At 34.2% G+C, this 15174-nt stretch overlaps 1 protein-coding gene across 1 annotated transcript in view; it reads left to right on the top strand.

Annotated features, from left to right (window-relative positions):
- Positions 1 to 15174, top strand: part of LOC134531630 (WD repeat-containing protein 81) — a 203950-nt gene that overhangs the window by 129545 nt on the left and 59231 nt on the right. The window contains exon 20 of the mRNA XM_063367388.1: positions 13297 to 13421. Coding sequence (XP_063223458.1) covers positions 13297 to 13421 — 125 coding nt within the window. The remainder of the gene's footprint in view (positions 1 to 13296; positions 13422 to 15174) is intronic.

Below are 15174 nucleotides of genomic sequence, written 5' to 3'. Positions count from 1 at the left end.
TAAAGTTTTATAGATATTATTATATTAGGTTGCGGAAACGTGGCCCTATGCCCGATTATCACGTTACTGTGCGTCCTCCGGCGATGATTTTAAACTATCGTTGTATCGTATATTATTAACCTATTGTTTGTTTTTCACGAGAATTGACAAATTCATCATAACGTCTAGTGATATATTTCCACCGCAAGACACCTAGCGCTAGAGTTGAATAGCGGACGTCGAACGAACTATGGAGACAGTAAGTGGTCACTTTTATCGGGCGAGTGTCCAGACCTCCCCTTCTTAGACCGTTCTATCGCGTAACGAAATCGATTGTAGTTCCAACATGGCGGCAAACGTGTATATTTACGTTGCCGCTATGTAGCAGCGTTACGAACACAATTTTCGTGTAGTTGGTATTAGTTCTCAAAAATTCTAGCGCACAGAAGCGAACACAATATTTACGCTTACATAATAGTTTCATTCTGGCCGAACACAATATTTTTTCGTGTGCGTGCCACTACGGCATAAATGTTTTTACGGTGCAGCTTGCAGTAGTGTTTTTTTTTATGACGTCTCGGTTACTCGGTATTAATTTCCAAGCATATAGTTAGTAGTGCTTATTTTTGTGTTAAGATGCCGAAAATATTTACGGTTTTCGATCGAGGCCGAGAGATGAAGCAGGAAGGATTTTATATATTTTATGTTAAGGATAAGATAATAATGTGTAAGTTTTGCAACGTTCGTGTGGACTGGATGCGTCGAGACACATGCCTAAAACACGTTTCTAACGCAACTCATAAAAAAAAAAATGTGCGGCATCAACGTCGACTACCGGTACTGCAAAACAGACGTCTATAGGAGCTGCTTTGCAAACTTCTAAAAACATAGTTGTAAACAAACAACAATTTATAATTGACTTAGTTGAAATGATGGTGGGGGCAAACATACCTTTGGAAAAAGCAGATGACCCAAACATGAGGACCTGGTTAAATAAATATGTTCAAGGTACTGTGGTTCAGTATTTTTTTTGCATTTTTAAAAAAAATTTATTATTTTTTATTTGGTTAGAAACAGATGGAATAGAAGAGGCTAGGGGAACACAGGGTTGCTGTAAAGGAGACAAGACCAAGAAGAAAACTAGAAACACTAAAAACTTTTTAGTGTTTGCCAACTGAGTGCATTTTATGTATAATATTAAAATTTAAAAAAATTTGAAGCAAAACAATCCTCGTTTGCCAATTTCAATTTTAGTTTAATGTATCTCACTAAATTTTTACACAGATTTTTAGCACCGCTTGCTTATTTTTACGCAGATTTTTTGCACCGCTTTTGTCATTTTTTTACACCGAAATGAGCCAGTTTTATTTACCATTTTCTGGGGTCCCTAGCTATAAATATGGTGTTTACCATTGGGTACATGAACACTACAAAAATATTTGGCAGAAATATTAGATAACAAATTTGTATCATTCAAGATAACACCATTCATTTTCAATGAGTAATGTTCATAAAAACCGTCTCATTATTTTGACAAAGTGCCAAAATATTTTGGGATGAACTTATGTTGTCATTAATAGTTCTAGTTTAATTTATTTTATCCTGATTAATTAAGATTTTTACTTCTTTTTTTTGTTTCTGGTATTGTGAGAAACATGAATAGTAGTACCTACATATTATTTCTTTTGTAAAGTGCAAAGTGCTTCTACGATTTAATTTCTTGTATTAATACTCTGAAGAACCAGCAAAGGTAATTAGAAACCTTTTTAGTAATAACTGGATTGAAAACATTGATATTGTTACATAAACAAGAAGTTAACTGTTCAACTAAGTAGTTCACATCAGATAATTTATAAAATTTGGACCAATCATGATTTTTTATATCATTATAGTGGCCAAGGTAATCACCATTTTTATAATTCTGTAAGATAGTTGCTGGAGTGTTCATACAAGGGAAACTGTCCAATGTAATTACTATGAATAAAAATTACTCGTCTTCTTTGACAAGTGCTTCATCTGCATTAACCACTAACACCGTTTGGTGTTGCTTGGTTTTGAGCTTCAGGAAAAACCACGCATTTTCAAGGTCATTACATTTTTACCAAAATAAGAAAAACAAAGTTCTAAATGGTTGTTGGGTTCTTGTGTATTATGTACTGATGTAGATCTAGACTAAAAGAAAAATTTAGTAGATTCTGTTCCTTTTTATTGTATTTTGAGTACAAGATGTTATTAGTCTGAATGCTACACCAATCCATTCCTAGAACACTAAAATCACCAAATACAACTAAGACATCTTGAACAGACGTAATTTTTATCTTCAAGAGCGTCAAAGTATAATAGATATGTATTTGTAGTTGTTTGAGGTGGTAAATAGATATTACCAATAATAATAGATTTTGTATATTTGGTTTTAGTCTTTAGCCAAACTGCTTCAATCCCTGGGACATCATAGGTGTTAATTAACTGAACAGAAAAAAAAAATTGAGTTTGTTGACTACAATCAGAATACCTCTGCCACATTCTTTCAACTACAGAAGTAGATCTCTATGATTTATAAAAATCAAATATTAATCCGTAAAATATTGTGAATTTAAACAGTTTTTATTAAACCAGGTTTCAGTTAGATACATGATGTCATAGTGGGAATTAAGAAGATTTTCAAAGAATTTGGTAGATTATGATCTAAGTCCTCTGACTTATGATAAAAGAATTCACACTCTTTAGGTGTAGAAAGCTTGAATATGAGAAGAAATTTATGATGCTCCTCCAGGCACCTGGGTTGGGATCATCACAGAATTAGAAACTGTCAAGGTCGGGCTAGATCTTCCTGAAGTGTTAGAGTAGTGTAGGTGGAATCATTAGCGGCAAGTTGTTGTGGATGAAGTTTGCTGTAAAATGAGCATATTGAGCACCCACTTGGCCAAAACACTATATTGTTTATTCTTATAAAATCATCTTTTTAGAACAGATACATGGAAAAAAGCGTAATAATTATGTTTTGTTCAGAGTTTAACTACTTTTACATGCAATAAGTTGAGCTCATTGGTAATGTATTCAACAAACAGATCATTGGTGTTTTAAATTACAGTTTTCCCAACCATTTTCAGAGTAGTAGTGTTTCTAATGCCCCTTTGCATGGGTTTTTTCTTACATTCATGATCACGTTTGTCATCAGGGCTCACATTAGCTTTGACTTGTGCTCATATTGCACAATGGTGAATGAGCCTGGGTCTTGGTTGGCTAGTTGGATGTTGACACCAATACTGACGGCGCGCTTCTTTCCACGCTGAGTCGTAGGTGGGTCAGAGCTGCTGTTGTCCAAGATGCCGGGAGTTACATGTTCATGTACAGCCTTCTTCACTTTTGAACCACTTGACAAATTCTTGGTAACTTGACTATAAGATTCAATATTATCATATTGAGATGATAAATTTTGTTTAATGTCATGAAGCTCCTGTTTGATCTCTGCAGCCACATTACGCGAAACAATGGGTAAAGTTTTGAGAGTTAAATTTTCATTCTTAAGGTTGTCGACCTTAGCATATAGACCCTCAACGATTTTGATAAGCTCTTCCATTTTGAGAACATTAGGCTTGATGGTTCCCGATTAACAGTATGTTCATACACGATTTTCTTAAGTGGTAACTTGAACATATTAACATGGTTAAACTGTGCAGTGTCCAAAGATAGAGCGTTATTATGGGGTATATTAAAAACATATACTGGGCTCAGCAATGCCAACCATAAATAGCATTCAGTTTATAACACTGTGAGACCCAATGAATCCACAACCACAAGGAATCTATCCTTGCTTGTTAGTGTACAGGAATGCAGAACAACACAATACTAGATGTAATTCCAAAAATAAACCACTTTAAATTCAGTGCATAAGATTATAAACAACTACACACTTTGTGTAGTTGTAAATAATTACAAACAATAGACTCTCAGACTGAATTGTTGGTATGTCTTTTACAATAACTTTTGTGAAAAATTTGATACAATATTGAATGCTTTAAACATAATTGAGATATCAGAACTGTGATATCATTTAATTTGGTAATAACCAGGGTTTACGTTGAACACATCAGTTAAACAAAATTGTATAATGGTTCTCCTGCATACACAAGTTTCAGGAATTGTTCCAGTTTTAATATTCACACACAATGTAACATTTAAATAAGTTTTTCTTTTTTCTTTATTCCGCTGGTTTAGATCAGGATAGGGCAAAGATAATTTTCAAGTCCTCTGCGTGTTCAGCATCTTCACTGTAATTCTGGCGAATTATTAATAATAAAATATTCTACTAAACTTTTAGCCCAATTTCTCCGATTTCCATAGTCCTTTGCTACATTATATCATCATGGTGTCCCGTCACTGAAGGAAGTTTTTAAATTTAAATTGTTTAAAGTTAATTTTTTGTGTTTCTCCTGCACTGATGTCACAGTGACAGACACAGCAGACACACAAAATAAAATGTTAACAAAAATGATATAGTTGTGAGAAATAATTGTCTTTAAGAATAAAATTACTGACAAACACAGTTAATATAAATCACTTAAAACTTAAAGGGGTCTCAGTATTGATATCTGGAGCGGACCACCAAAGCAAAATATAGATTAAGTTCTTACTTTGAGTCAACTTAAGTTCAGTACAAAATACTATGGCAAGTGTCCACAAAATAATAACTGTCATAAAATATTAATATTTAAGTTTGTAAACATTGTCTATGTGTTCATTTATGCACAGCATGATTTTTTTAAAATGCCAATGGAATAATTTTAATGCTACTAAACCTTTCAGTGAGTAACAGTCACAGAAGTAGGAAGAACTATGACTTGTCTGAAAGGGGAAATGTAAAAACCAAAATACACCATCTTAATTTCAACAGTTAATAGGCCACCTTGTCATTTAGGTTTCAAACTTTAGCTTCGTTAAAGTTAGTTGAGTCTAGAAATTATCATAAAAATTACATGTGATCACCTCTATAACGTTCATAAAATCCAACCCAAAAATCAAAATAACTTTCATGTTAAATCATTAAGACACATGGTTAAAGCAGTACACCAACTCATATCATTTGACATAAACAGGGCAGGACCAACGCAATAGCTGTTTCCGAACAGTAAGCATGCGTACTTTACTGATGACCTTTAATGTAAATGCTGTATTGAGTGAGGAACTAGTCGTGAAGGGATATCTAAATTATTTCAATGCTAACATAACCTGGTGTCTCAAAAACTGAACTTATTATCTGCAGTTGTTTGTTTTTAAACACAAAAACATTTTTTCAAGCCATTATTAATTGTTACACCTTAAAGTTAATTGTTTAGAAGTAATGAATAAAATTAAGTAGAAGACATTGGAACTTCTAGATGCCATCAGTTTCTAGGCCATACCAATTTTATATCTTTTGATTTCCAAAATTGGGCTTTAAGATAGTTTTAATTTTAATAAATACCTGAACGTGAAAATGACTGGATGCTACAAATAATGTCCCCGGTGTAGTCATTGGCATTAATTTATTATTGCGAATAACTACAACTGTAATAATACGGTTCAGAGAAATATATTATGATCTTTGTAAAACTCTCAAAATGTGATCCATGCTTTAAGGAAAGCCAGTTTTCAGTATTAACCAATACAAAAAATTATGGTCAAAAAATGTGGAAACCAGTGTGGCATCTCTCGATGTTTCTGTCTCTCATCCTAAAGATGTAGGCAACAGTTGGCTGCCTAAACAACCCACTGTCGTTACATTTTTACCAAAGCCAGCACCACAAAGATGTGAACTCATCCATTTGTGAAAGGCTGCACTGGTGATTCTTTAGGAATCCTTGCAAATATTCGGAAGGTAAACAAAAATGGCCAACATCCTTTAAGATGATCCCACTTAAGATCCCTGCCTACCCGTACACACCCATGGTGTGCAGAGCTTCAGGAAAAACCATGCAATTTCAAAGCTACTAAATATATCTGAGTGGGTCTGTTTACAAAATGCATTTAAGAATTCGTTAAGGACCAATAAGTAGTTTGGTTTCCAAATTAAGTGAAAATGGCTAAAAGGCATTTTTTCTGAGTAATTTTTCGGCATAAAACAACCGATATAGATTCTTGAAAACCTTTAAGGGACTTGCATTACACCCTTATCTTCATTTTTTTACCTTTTAATGTTTTAATGTTAATTCACCCCTCAGATTTCATAATTGCCCTATGCACGACGAAAACACCGAGCGCCAGTTCAGAGCTTTGCCTTGGAGGTGATGCCATGCTAGACACACCAGCGAGCATCACGCTTATCATCCAGCCTCACTGACACAGATACACCCTTGACCAGACCGTCGCCTTAAGAAGATATTCAGAAATAGCCAGTGTGTATATTCCTAGATGTTGTGATAAGAACTAAAGTAAATTTTAAAGAAGGAATGGGGCTGAATGTGGTTACATAAAATACAGTTTAACATGTCTTTACGACATACCATTAACAATTATTTCTTTGTTTAAAATATGATTTAAAATGAGATGATAGGTTAATTCATTATTATTTTTCACATATTTTCCGATGTTTTCTGGGAAAGTTTTCCTCCATCGGCAAGTAACAAAATTTTTTTCAGTTTATAAACCTTTCTTTAATACAAAATGCTTAGTAGCTTCTCTTGTAAACAAAGCCATCCCGAGTAAATGAATAAAATAGTTTTGTTTTTTCACCACGGAAATGGAGATACGTGCTGCTGTTATTAAAAGTTTTTGAAGTAGGCAAATTGTAAATGTTATTGTTCAGTCAGCATACTTCATCAGTAATATAGTTTAACTTAAGTTAAAAATGGTACTGTCACTTAAAGACCGTTCTACATAGTTTGCGCCTTGCATGATACATTGTAGTCTGCTCCATGGCCCATCGCCACGTCGACACGAGTGAACGACAAAGTTTACGCTAACACAAGTCGAACAAATGAATTACAATGGAAAAGCGTTACGTGGTCACGCCCCAGATCTGTCATCACAATGCCGCAGACGAACACCAAGTAGATTCCTCCCTCTCCCTGGCTACTGGCCAGTCACGGCCCTCCGCTGACTTGCTCTTCTCCCTGGTGGCATCCACGTTGCTGAGATCGCTCGTTTGGTCATGTTATTTGTTACTTACATTTTACTTTGGAATCCCGTCCATGTACGCGGAGCTGCTTTGCGTCGCCATTGTCTGCACGCTGTTCATTCAAGGTGTTGAATCCCGCGTGCCGAACCAGCCGCCGTAGACATTTTGGCACAAGTCGGATGACATCACAGTCCTCGCACAATGCACCCAGCGGTCGCCCCAAGAAAAAGGTTAAATAAATATAACTAGATATTGAATACATGAATAAACAGATGACCTAAAATAAGAATAAAATTACAGTTAAAAAATTAAAAATAGAAATAGCAAATAAGATGAAGGTATAATATAAAAATGATTTAAGTAATAAAAAAGTTAGACCAACGTGAGGAAAACGAAAAGTAGTTGAAAAGGATCACAAAAATACTGACATTCAATTCTACATAATATTACACCTTAAAAATATTTGGGTATTGTCCATTAACATCATGTGAAATTATCTCTTATATTTTTTTTCTTGTAAAATAAAAATCAACACGTCCCTATAAATATCTATATGTATTATGTGTAACTATACATTCATTTTTTAAAATGACCCTGTGATATAAAAAATTGTAGAAATATTTTTTTTTATAACGCTCAGATAAAGTGCGGGAATTGGTTCATTGGGTATTTGTGGACACACTGCTTGTTAACTACCATATTATCAAAACACTGCTTCTGTTAAAATCAATTTACAGTGTGTCTAAATACATTTAGAGAATATTTCAATAAACATTTGGATTACATTTTGAGAATAAACCATCGAAAATTAAATTACAACATAAAAAGACATCACGGGCCAGCATTGTTTACAAACAAGTCTGGGGCATAAAATTTTCTAAGTCGGCAGCAATAACATGTCTGGGTTACAAAAAAAATTGTGTTATTAATATAGAATACGTGTGGCTTCAATTATACTATAATTGAAGAACCATGAACTTCATGTTTTTTTTTAAACAAGAATGGTTATTTAACCTATAAACATTATTCCTGACTGTCATTTACTAAATCCAGCTCTGCCATGAATCACTAACCATATGAGTTGCCACAAGTGCATTCTAGATGCTGTTTTGAAAGCTTCTGGCCTTTCTCACCAAAGCTACTGCCGACTTGAATGATAGAGTAATATAAACATTATCTAAACACATTATATACAGACAATGAAGTAAAGGGTAAACAATGGTTTGTGGAATCGTCCTATTATTAATTTCGTACATTGTGCTTAATGGTACTCAAGTTCCAGTTCTGTAAATGAGAGCACTACTTTGAATATATGACCACGCTTCTTCAAATCATGCTGTAGTTTATGGGCACTGTTACTTCAAAACAGTGTAAATAAAACAGTGTTATTTCAAAGAGCATGTATACTCTTAAAAGAACTTCATTTCAATTTCTATAGCATGTTGATATTTTCTTAGGCAAAATAGCTTATAACACCCAGGTTTCATATATATATTCACATATAAATTAAGAATACATCTAATAAATTTGTGAATGACCAATTACTCTTATCTGTAATATTTATTTAGGCTCTTATATTTATGTTTTGTCAGTTTTAAAACTGCACAACTTTGAAGTTTGCTCAACAAATTTTTCTATAGTTTTGCAGCTATATTAGACTAAAGAATTGTGCCGGAAATTAGGGATTTAGGCACATTTTATTTAAAATTTTGTTATAAATATTTTTGGAAATTTATTTTTTTTACTCCTCTTACATCTTTACCGTCCCCGTGAGTTCACAAGCGGTCGTCATCAGAGGCGAGCTGATTTTTTTTCCAGCCTAATGCTAGCTTAGCAGTCTGGCTAATATTTCTCCTGCCTGTAGGCACGTCGGAGGCCGGTAACTTAATTTCTCAGCATGACTACTTTTGCCTACAGCAGCTTGTGGAGCAGTGCTGAGCCCTGCTAACTGTGTCACGAATCGGTATAAGGTTCACTAGCAGCAAGACACGACAGGATGATCCCGTGGGCCTTGCGTCCCACAGACCATGCGTTTTTTTGAAGCCATCCCCCCCTGCTCCCCAACCCTTTCTTCTCAGGAGTGAGGCCAGGAGCGATGACCGCTTGTGAACTCACGGGGACGGTAACCGAATTCAAGGCCATCTCAGGCTTGACAGCCGCAGATACGATCCTGGACTTTAACGACATCTAGCGGCGGCTGTGGTCACTAACGCCACTTGTGAGTGTCGGCAGCGCCGACACTACCGCGCTCGCGCGAAGGTAACGACAACCTTTCTCCCCCTTATGTCTCGGGCCGCTAGGTGGCAACTCTGGTTACTCCATATACTCCTAGCATTGACACACTCGTCGGCCACAAGTCGATTTATTAGTACTTCTTCTCGCCACCAAAAGATAGCGCCTCAGTCGCGCAGTCACTCCAGTAAGATCTAATATTTTTTTATGCCGGACACCTTCGGGTGGGCTCGGTAATTTTCGGCTCAGAGCCTAACCCCCTCCCATTCTCTAGAGATCCCGCGCTTATTATATACTGACGATATCCCGCGCTGAAGGGACTTCGGTGCGCGCCTCCTGACTGACTGGTACCGTTTTTAACTGCGATCTTCGGCAAATCATCGTCATCGCATCTCGAATTATGTAGTCTTCTCAGACTATAGGGATGATGTCTTTATTTAAAAATTAAGATTAACCAGTCAGTAGTTCAGTTAAAAGTAGAGAACCTTAGTTTTTTTAATATATATAATTTTTAAATCATGAAGACTTCCGTGTCTACCGCACATCGTGGTTCGGGTTTTCGGAGACGAGACGCCCTCTCCTGAGCGCCAGGACCAACACCCTGTTCTGGGTTCCAAGTTTGGGGCAACCAAAATCCTCTGCCAGAACCTCTGGAGTCGGTTCCTGAGGTGAATCCACCATCTTTAGGCCTACTACCTCGATCACCGTCTACCTGCAGCCCCGGGTGATACCCGCATCATTCTATCATTTTCTTTACGAACTCAAAAATAGTGTAACCCAGTTAAGACAGCGGACAGTTAAACCAGTTCGAGGAGAGGAAATTTATATAATGTTTTGCAAGGACTATTATATACAACCTGTAAAGTTAGCAATGTTAATTTCATTCATGTTTTTAAATATTGTAATTTTTGTTATACATTCAGGGCCGGCCGTATCGTAAATAAGTTCAAAGAATATAATATAATAAGTTTAATTGTGAGGAATTTAAGTAAAATCACTTATCCATGAAAAACAGATGTTACAAACAAAAATTTAATCTATAAAAAAAATAAAGAACAATGATTAATAAAATATGGAAGTCTATAGACGTAACTGTTGTTTTTATTTAATTAATCTATAATAACGATCCTTTTTCTCCCAAGTGTTCGTAGGGAGTCTCTAAATTATCTTTGTTTACTCCTAGTGTCGCCTCTGATGTTGACTTCAGATAGCTATTAATTGTGGGCCCCAGTATTCAGAGTTTCCAAATCTTTTTACCTACTTATATAAATTATTCTTTAAGACACTAGGGGTATTACAGAATGCACTGTCATCATATTTAAATGAAGGGCCTTTATCGTTGCAATTCTAAGATTTATTTTTCCATTATTGATACAGATATTCTGCCAGCGTATGAAATGTGTTCCTTTTTTGTTTATTTAATTTTAAATGTGAACATTCTTCAGTAATCTTGAAAGTTGGCAAGAACATCCATAAAGGAGGTGGTGTCTTGTACTCTGCTGTGATACAAAACATGCTGTACACTAATTAGGGAAGTTTAAGGCCAAGGAATATTGTCCTGTTTTACCACCAGCCCAACTTTTATTTAGACTCATGCATTACCATTAAAAATAACGTAGTTTTTAGAAAAAAAAAATAGTCTTCTGAACAGTTGTAAAAGTTAATGATCTACATTTGATTAAAGCATACATATTTCTTTAACTTTCCAATTTTAAGACATTAAAAATAAATTCTGAATGTGAGATGCTAAAACTTGTGCAATGCATCACTCAGTGATTCTTTCTTTGTTTCTTTTTTTTGTGAAAAGAATAAAATCGTCTTGTTTAGTATTATATTTTTCAGTAGTAGTATGACTACTTATAAAAATGAATATTTTATTAATATTCTTAATTTTCTTATAACAAATGTTGAAAATAAATTTTGCACTGTTTGTTGCTTTGTATTCAGTATGATTATTTGTTTTTGCTTCCCTAGACAATGAAAGCTCCTATTTGCCCTTATAAAGTATCAGTTTGTTCAGAAGATGTCTACTATTTAAATAAATTAATGTGTCATTAACATATATATATATATATATATTTTTTTTTCTTCATAAAATCAAACTTTACAACCATAATAATTATTACAACAGTGAGACTGCTTTATTACTGAGGGTCTACGTATCTCTATCACACACGTCTACTCACTGGATTTCTACGTTTTTGAATCATCTGCAGCATCAGCCTCCATTATCAGCTTGAATAATTGAGAGTTCACTCTAATGCACTTTTAACATAAGTTTGGTCTGTAAATTTTAAATTATGCATGTAGTACTGAACTCGCCCATCAAAACAAAGCTCTAAATCATATTTTGGAAAATAAATTAAAGTGTCTCTCTAAAAATTAATTTAGCTTGTAAGTTGAGAACTACTGCAAATGTTTAAAACAAAAAAGTTTCATACAACAAACAAAAATGTACAGACACCTTTATTTCGTTAGGACACGCTGCAAGTAGGTTTATTATATGGAATTGTATTTACTCCTATACTAATTTTAATTTCAATTTCAATTAATTTTTCAGTATTTATACTCACTTTTAATTGATTGTAAAAAAAACTAGGGTCAAATGACTCTTATCCACTAGAACATTAATAAGGTATATGTTTTTGGCATAAATAAAATAATTTTTTTTTTTCGATAACTCCTTTAGTGCTTTTTGAAGCACTCACTACCTAAGATAGTGTTTGGTTTATTTCCTTTGTATACGTACCTTCACAATTGCATGATAGTTGGGGATTCTAAAAACATACATTCTGCACTTGACAACATCGCAAATTCATCAGCATCAGAAAAGAAAGATGATCCTCTTCCCCCCCTCCCTTCTTCCGTATTTATCAAGGTACATGCCAACAAAAAAGATGTCGTGGCGGATTGGGGGGTGTGAGTCTGCTCATAGCTTGGTGACTTCAATGGTTTTCCCGGACAGTTTGTGGTAGCTTCACTACAAGTGGAGCTAGGGTCACAACTATCAAGTACACAGATGCAGTCCATAAACAGTGGTGGGAGGGGCCTGTCCAGTTTCATCACTACAGTATCATCTACAGTCTAATCTCATTTAGTCTTCTGCTTTTTATCAAATTAATTTTTTAAAAAAATATGTATTAAAAATATTGGGAGACAACAATATCCCAGTGCAACCTCTTTCGAAACTCACATTTCTTATATACCTAATGTATCCCAACCTTTGGACACGTAATGCAGGATGTTCATAATTAATGTCCCAGTATCAATGGTATATTATAAAAGTTTAATTTAGAATATTTGCAACAAATCATAAATCACATTAAGGGTAAACTAACCTAGTTTTTCTTACAAATGTTCAATATATGCACCCTTAGTTATATGGCACACATCCAACCTAAAGTCCAATTCTTCCCTCACATTGGTTAACATATCCGGAGTAATGGAAGCAATAGCCTCTTCAATTCCGTGTCTCAGCTTTGGCAAATCATTAGGTAGACACAATCTTTTATAAAGCCCTAAAGGAAAAAATTGCATGGTGTTACGTCAGGTGAACATAGAGACTAGCGAAAAAGAGCTCTGTCGTCTTGCCCACAACTACCAATCCAACAGTCAGGGACTTAGACGTTGAAACACTCTTGTACAAGGAAATTCCAATTAGCAATTTGCAGAACACAAAGTTCTTTATGCTCAGGAGTTTAGTTCGGCAAGTGAGAAAACATCCAAAGCAGTACTTGCACATCTGCTTATCTAAAACTGTTATAGTTACTCTTTGTGACCTTGAATACACTCTCTACAGTGCTTACAGTTGATACTGTTAAAATTCATAACTGGGACATTATTTTATGGACATACTGTATTGTTTACATGTAGCTGTTTAGTAAGTCTCCTTTTATTCCAGTTAATTCCCAATTTTCTAATTTATAAAATTATAATTAATAGTGGAGTGATTTAATTTTCATTTGGGTCTACTTGTAATTTTCAAACAGGTTCACTGGAAGTGTTCTACTTGTCTGATTACCTGAGCCTAGGCGGGCCACAGGGAGACGAAAAGAGCGACACTGGAAATTTGGGAAGTAACGTTTCCATGGTTGGCAACAGAATAGATCTTCAGGTAATTACCAATTTTTTTCCTAGGTTTACATCCAATACACTTGTTTTTATACACATCATTGTAGAATAATAAATTATCTTTTAATTAACATGGTTTTAGGAGGAATATTGACAGATCAACTTGCTTACCTTTCTTAATCCAATATATTTTGAAGTCACCAATAGAAGACAGGTTGATGCTTGCTACTTCGATTTAACCAAGGCATTCAATACAGTGGATCATTCTTTATTACCTCGTAAATTATTAAATTTTGGTTTGTGCTATAATTTTATTTAATTGGTTTTCAAGTTACCTAAAAAAACAATATTTTTGGTCTATTACAATCATAGCTCTTTCTTGTTCAATGCTTGTTCTGGTGTTCCTCAGGGAGGTATTTTATCTCCTCTCCTTTTTAATATATTTATAAATGATATCAGTCAGGTTCTAAATCACTCTATTGGAATACTTTTTGCCAATAACTGAAAAATATTCAGGAAAATTACAACATCTAATAATTGCTTCTTATTACAAAATGACATTATAGAAGTCAGTAATTAAAAAAAAAAAAAAAAAAAAAAATTGGTTTCACTTAATAAAGATAAAACCAAAATAATATCCTTTACAAAGAAATACCAGCCAGTTAAATTTAACTATCTCTTAGAAAACATTTTAATTGTTAAAACTCTATTAAAGATCTTGGTTTCATACTATACTTCAAATTATTTATACTTGTCTTTTCATAGAACTTTAGCTCTTTAAGTTTATTATTTTTTATGTTACTAATCCGTATTCAGTTATTTCCCTCTATTTTGCATTAATTAGATTAAAATTGGAATACTGTTCAATAATTTGGAATGACATCAAAATGGCTTAATAAATAAATTAGAAAATATTCAAAATAGATTAATCCAACTAATGAATCTTAAGAACTTTCCTCCACCTAATCTGATTTCCCTCTTAACTGTAGAACTTCACTCTTTGTTGAAAATTTTTATAAGTTCCATAATTAATTGTACTGGGTTAAATTTTCCTCACTTTAATACTTGTTTACTTAAAAATATTTGCACTCTCCATAACTAAAATTAACTCATCTCGAACCACAGCAAACAAGTCATGAAATCTAATTGATAAACACTCCACTTACTCCACTCACAAGCAAAGTAAATTTTTGATTTTTTTTTTTTAAATTATTATTTATAAATATGTAATTATATGTCAAGATTAATTACTTCTAGTGATGTTATAGTTAATTAGTCTTTATTTATTTTCAATTTTTGTAAGGTTTCTTGTTTATACATTTTATTACCGTATCTTAATGTATGTTTTTGATATTTTCTCCTATATATGCTCATATTTAAAATTCTGACCGTAAACACTTGCAGCAGTTGGGACTAAGCACTTGGGGCGGGGAAGCTGGGGGAAGGAGTGGGCGGCCGCTCTGGCGTCCCAACCCAGCCAAACTGTAAGGATTGAAGTTGCCTGTCTTTTCTGTCCTCGGGGTTTTTCCTATTAGTATTTCTGTTGTTGTTAATTATTTATATTATAATTTATCTGTCCTTAAATTTTATCTTCAGTTATATTCCGTTATGTATGTGTTGTGTTTCTGATGTGCAAGTTTATTTATTTTTTTTTTTTTTTCCGTCATTGTAAGTATCTGGTATGCTTGTTTTCGTGTGTTGGTCAACTGTGCATGTGCCTATCTGCTGTGGTTTCACCTCAGGTAGAGCTTGCCTACTTTGGTGCCGGCGAGAGGGAATGTCCAGGTACTTGCAGT

This window comes from Bacillus rossius, chromosome 5 (assembly GCF_032445375.1).
Source record: "Bacillus rossius redtenbacheri isolate Brsri chromosome 5, Brsri_v3, whole genome shotgun sequence".
NCBI classification, from domain to species: Eukaryota; Metazoa; Arthropoda; class Insecta; order Phasmatodea; family Bacillidae; genus Bacillus; species Bacillus rossius.
Note: the sequence above shows the minus strand (reverse complement) of the source record. Positions and strands in the feature narration are given on the sequence as shown.